Below are 6,397 nucleotides of genomic sequence, written 5' to 3' on the forward strand. Positions count from 1 at the left end.
GAGGACTGCAGATAAAATGACTCATATGTTTATTTGTATCTCTCATAATTCTAAACCTAGCTGCCACGGGCAGGAACAAATTTAACTTCAAAAACTTTGCCTAAAAATCAACACTACAAGGAAGGGGAGCGGAGGGAGAATAAAAAGGAAATAACCCATCTATAAAAAAAGATTACATATTAGTTTTACTTCTTACCAGTCACAAATCTTCTTAACTTTCTGTCCGATTTGTTCGCCCCAATAGGATACTAAAAAAACAAACCATTTTGTGGTTTCTCCCTAAAAAACCAAAGAAGTTCAGCTGAAGTTTGTTAACCAACAACTCCACTGTGATAGAATTATAGGGCAAATTAACAAACCTGAGCAATTAGAAAAAGCTGTGTTAGTAGCATTAACCTTCCACCATTTCAGCAAAGATCAGAAAATAAGATTCAACTTTGCCAATGTCTCTCCTTTATTTGGTGTATTTGGAAAAAAAAAAAACACAGAAAAAGTTTTCAGGGAAAACAAAAGATATTTTGCCATCTCAGAATTATCAACAACAAAATCTTAAAAATAAAATGTTACAGATTAGATTTGAAGCAATTCAGAAGTGACCAATTAGGCAGCTGTAATTGCTTACTTACAAAAAGTGAAAGTTCAGAGAAAAAAAAACTTCACAGACAACCAACTGTACTCCAGAGTTTTTTTTTCCCTTAACTACTGAATGAACAAATAAAATGACTACTAAAAGGTACTGCACTGCACAGACCTAGTTAATAAATATCCAAGTAACCACTTATGCCACGTATTTTGAGTGGTAGACAATCATAAAGTCATTAGTATTCCACAATGAATTCTGCACTCATCAAGTCAAACTGTGATTAATTAATTGCCTCTCCTATACATAGGGTGGCATCAAGACCTCTGATTTTAAAGTCCTGTGAATTCAAATGCTTTAAAATCGTTTCCCTTCAATGGCACAGGGAATCATTTACATTCCTTGCACGCAGACCTGAGCAGCAATCCTTCCAAGTCTTACAAAACATACAAACAAAATGAACTGATAGTTAAAGTCTTTACTCACTGTATCTGGATCTTCCAGACACTCATCCAACTCTGCATATGTAAGAATAGTATAGCCTTTACAGACTCTCCACAGCATTTTTTCAAATGCTTCAACTTTTGCTATGTGAACTAACCCAGATATGAACCTATGGAAAAAGAAAACTGTGAATAAGCTGAGATCCATGAGAAAGATTAAAAACTCAGAGTACATCACCCCTCAGGATCACATAGTCACAATAATTTTACATCTGCCATCTCTAGAGAAGGAAGTGTGACTCTGAACAGGAAGTAACTGCTGTATAAAATAGACTCAATTTCTATTTGGAAAACAAGCACACCGTGGGCCTGAGCACACACTAGAACTATATTAGAAATTGTTTCTTTTTGCTCTTCATTTTTTCTTGTTAAGATACCCTCCCATAATTGTGTCATAGAGAGTAGTTTCCATACTCCAATTTAAAGGCAAGTAGGTGAGACCACAAATAATGTTACAACTGACACTGCCAGGGGATTAAAGCAGTGTGTTCATCCTAAAAACCCACGAGTTTGAACAGCAGAAGAAAGCAAAGCATTTAGAGATCTTCCTCAACACACATCCTTAGTGTGAGGGGAGTTTTGTGACAGGTTTTTGGTGCTGTCCTACTTACCTCTTCAAATAACCCAATCTTGTTATAAAGGTACATTTGGTTCAGACTCCTACCCCCTCTTAAACTGTTTGGCTCATCTAGAGCCAAATCACTAGTCACACTACGTTCCACCTTTGAGGAAAACAGCCCATTATTTGCAGCAGCTCATCAAGCAGTTTTGAAACAGCACAGACTGACACCCTCCCATACACAGACTGAACAATACCTACCCCAGCTTGGCACCCAGTCTGTGCATACAGTTGTAATCCACTAATGGCTCGTTTTCCACAGATGGAAATTCTTCATAATTTGCATGTAAATGGGCTTCATACTAGCAAATAAAAGAAAGATCATTCTGAGCTTTCAGGAAAAAAGAAATTTTTTTCATTCATTTATTCTAAAACAAAGTAAAGCTAAGTAAATAAATTATTTCAAAAAAACCAAAGCCCTTTCCTATGTTCAATTCTACCTGAAAGGAGGTTGGAGTGAGGTGGGTGTTGTCTCTTTTCCCAGGTTGCTAACAAAGGACAAGAGGCAGTGGGCTCAAGTTGCACCAGGGTTGGTTTAGATTGGATATTAGGAAGAATTTCTTCACTGACAGAGTGGTGAGACACTGGCTCAGACTGCCCAGGGAGATGGTGGAGTCACCATCCCTGGAGGGGTTCAAAAAATGTGTAGATGGGGCACTTCAATACATGGTTTAGTGGTCATGGTTGGACTTGATGATCTTAGAGGTCTTCTCCTACCTCAATGAGCCTATGATTCAAAGATCTTGGGACGTCAAGTGTGCTGCTCTTAGCAACCTTAGTCAGTGTTGCAAAGGCTACAGGGTAAATTTCTTAGCACAATTCATGCCTCAAAAGAACACAACTACGCTTTGGTTTTCAGCTGGTATCAGCAGTAACATTCAAACAATTCAAAGCTCCTCCAAGTCTGAACCTGGAAGCAAGTCCAGGGCAGCGCTTTGCTACGTACAGGCAGCACAAGAGCTGGCCTGCCAGGCTCTGCAGGTACCACGCCATGCACAGCACCCCAGAGCTGCTGCAGAGCCCCACACAGAGCTAGAACCACCAGGAGCATGCAAGAGGCACCCCGTGTGACAGGCAGGGACACTGTGTGGCACCCTGTGACACGCAGTCCTCGCCAGGCAGCAGCAGTACCTCGGCTGTCCTCCTGACGAATCTCTGCGTGACCTCCAACATGCACGTGTATTCTGTCAGCTCAAGCAGGTTTTTCCTCAGCTTTTCTTTGTTTTTAGTCACTTCCCTCAATTCTGTCTCCAGCTTCTGCAACTGTTCCTAAGACACAGAGAAAAAATGACATAGAATCAGTCACACAGTTCTGGGAATCAGGGGAGGATGAATTTTAAGCGCATGTTAATTTGCTGCAACAATGGGGGTTTCCTCATTTCCTAATTAACTTAGGCTCCACAGGTTTTATTCCTCAGTCTATCAAAGATTGCTTTGTACTAAGTACACTCGATCCTCCACTGGCATCTGTTAAGCCTGCTGTTCTGACCCTGATTTGTGTCCCAGCTAAGTAATGGAGTCTTGGAATCAAAACTTAAGACAGTCCAGGGTGCCACTTATCAATTCTATTCAGAGTGACAGCAAACCAGAATGTCATCCAAAATTATATCTGCATTTTACAAGCTTCTATTTCTAGCATAATATCAGAAAAAATAGCACCATGTTCACGATGCAACCAGCACTGAAACCTGCAGAGATTGAGGCATATAAAACTCCCTCACACTCTGGAAATTTTGGATGCACAAAAAGAGCCTTAGGTAAGCCCCAAAGCAATAAACGAGGCCGACAGACTACACCTACAAAGAACAATTGGCCTGGAACAGTGTAATATGGCAATCCATCAACATAAAACAGAGGACTGCAAACCCCACAGGTCAGCTTTGACCCTTTCACAGGAAGCTTGTGTTGATAACATATCCTTGCTGGCAGTCTTTGAAAGTAACACTGGGAGAAAGAAAAAAAAGCTGGACAAAAATGAAAGCAAATGCTTCTGCTCCTCCTGCCACACCCCTGTAACTTAATACACAGTTATTAACTGTAGCAAGTAATTAAGTTTGAATTAAAGTTCCAAGATCCAGAGCTACACTTTTGGCATTTGTTGTGTGGAAAAGTTACCTGGATTTCTAAAATGTGTTTCAGCAAGGGGGCAGGAGGAGCAACATCTCCTTCAGGAAGTGGAATATCCGCCTTTTTAATTTCTTGTACTAAATACCCTGGAGTGAGGAGAAGAAAAACAGCATCAGAAAGGACACAGTGTTTCCTTATACTTCCCAGAATGCTGCACAGCTGACCTTCAGCTGTTACTGATGGTGCTGACCCCACTGCAGCATCAGGCCCTAGCTATTGTACCCACTCATTTTCACAAAAACACACATACTAGAGGCTTCCAAAAAAGGGACTAGCAATAAGTACACAGAACGTGTCTGTCTTGGAAGCTTCCAGAAGTAAGCCATCCTCAGGGGCCTCTGACTGATACCTTCTAACCACAAGTACTTGTTAAGAAGCTTTTAACATTTCCTACTATCTGGTTGCTGCTACAAGATACCACTTTCTGCTAATTGTGCCATCTGCCAAAAACTGACGTTCTGCTCAGTGACCCACATCTGGAGTAAAAAGTGTTCAAACAAGGCACCTTAAGCAACCTTGACAACAAATGCAGCTCAGGCTGGGCAGGGAAATTGCTGAAATAGCTGCTGGGATGGTTTGGCATGACCAGCACATGCCTCTGATGACAGATTCCAATCAAAGAGCCCTTTAACAGTAACTCTTCCTAAGGATTCATTGAAGAAATCTGTATCTTGGTTGCAATGCTCTGCATACCCTCCCACATCCATTAACTACCACGTGAATGCAATTAATAACTTGAGATATTTCAGAGGGTGCTTGGAAGCTCAACAGTATTGGGTTACATAGCATGAAAAAGAGAGTTTGTCTTTGTAGTCAAGGAAGTATCCCAAGTAGAGCTTCCATTTTCCTAGCAGAGTTTTAAACAGTCAATACCAGATCAAGACAAATTAAGGGATATCTCTGTACTTTCCAACCCAATTCAGTGCCACAGTCAAGTCGTCTCCAGCTCAAAAAAATCTACACAAAGGCTCTACATGTATGAGTATAGGATATTTTTCATATGTATGAAAGTCCTTTGAGATTCTAGAGCATTCAGATCATACAAGACTGGGAAGATTAAACAACCCTGTAGCTGAAACCTTCACTATAGTTCCACTCCAGTGGTGTAAAGGTTTAATAATGCCACAAACAAGAAAGGGCAGATGTGAAAATAAAGCTTACCAAGTATTCTTTCCATTTCCTCACACTTCTTTACTTCATTCACAAATTTTCTCTGAAATACACTTACATTTGGGTTGAGCTGAAGAAGGAAAAAATGCTTATTAGGCATTTAAAACAGCAGCTACTGAAAAAAAACAATTATTTCCATGACTTCATGGAGAATTTTGTGTGTATTCTTTTCTACAAAGTGCTTTGCAGCTAGGAAGATATAAAAATGTAAAAGGATTAAGAAGTCTTCAAATAGCAAGGTTTTATTAAAGAAGAACTGTTGATGCCTTTTGCTAGTTTTAATCAAATAAAATAACTAGATCTACTAGAGAAACCATTCCTGACCTAATTTCTACAGTTTTAAAATACCACTGAAAAACTTCAAATTAACAAACCTTTCTATAAGCAAAGTTGTGTGATGGATTTCCACAGAATCTGTTTGAAATCTTAAGTTTCAAAAGAATCTTTGATGTCCATCCCTGTATTATGAATGTGCCATGTCTCTGACTACTTATTCAGCTTTTAAATCAGACCCACTAACATGGTATTTCTGGAATAAATGGTATGTCAGATAACCTGGAATGCCATCAATGTGTTAAACATATCAACTGTGTAATTATTCTTACAGATTTGTCTCCTCCTACCTGCCATATTTACTAACTAGCTGTTAATTTAAGCTCTCCCAGCTTTCCTTGCAAAGATTTTGCAACCTACGTTTGTGAAGAATACACAGTAGAGATTCCAAAGTCTCAGTCAGCAAGCAAATATCATATAATTACATCAAGACAATGCAGAACCAAGGTTAATTATTGCCCGACCCAATTTTATGTTAGTCAGGCACATAGTTTCCTTCAAGGTGAACTGCTCCTCCAGGAGCAGCCGTGCTTTACAAACCAGCACTCTGTCATGTTGAAGAAACAAACCTACAGAGATGCTGAGATGTTTCTATCAGTCTGTCAGTGGGGTGGGCACTTCTATTACCTGTGCACGTACACACAGATGAAGCCAGTGTGGCTTCAGGTGAGTAATAGGCTCCCCACGGGATCTTACTGAAAATAAACCCAAACCTTAAGTTTAAGCTAATTTTGTGACAGAGGTAGTATATAGCCATCCCAAACCACAGCCCCACAGAGTCTCAGGGAGGCTGGAGCTCCACACCAGCCTCCCATCGCCCAAGCTCACTTTCACACCAACGTGATGTACGCTTGTTATACAGACATAAGATCGGCCCGGACGATCCCTGAGGTCCCTTCCAGGCTGGTGCCCTGTAAAGCCCCTGCAAGCCAGCGCCGGGGCAGCACGGGACTAAACGCGGCCCCGGTCTCTCTCACACCTTCCCGCGGCAGCTCCTCCGCCCGGCCTTCCCCGCGTCGCCCACCCGCGGTCGTTCTCCCTCCCCCGTCCTCCCAGGCAGCGCTG

General features: G+C 41.1%; 1 protein-coding gene across 1 annotated transcript; it reads right to left on the reverse strand.

Moving 5' to 3' along the window:
• Nucleotides 1–196: 196 nt before the first annotated feature.
• LOC103777452 lies at nt 197–5,069 on the reverse strand (the record flags this gene model as incomplete). The annotated part of the gene is made up of 6 exons (XM_008945005.1): nt 197–279; nt 1,067–1,193; nt 1,904–2,004; nt 2,834–2,971; nt 3,818–3,915; nt 4,991–5,069. Coding segments are annotated over 6 exons (626 nt in total), but the record flags the coding sequence as incomplete, so codon positions are not given.
• Between the last annotated feature and the right edge of the window lie 1,328 nt (nt 5,070–6,397).

The sequence above is a fragment of the Merops nubicus genome, unplaced genomic scaffold (assembly GCF_000691845.1).
Source record: "Merops nubicus isolate BGI_N331 unplaced genomic scaffold, ASM69184v1 scaffold49757, whole genome shotgun sequence".
NCBI lineage: Eukaryota > Metazoa > Chordata > Aves > Coraciiformes > Meropidae > Merops > Merops nubicus.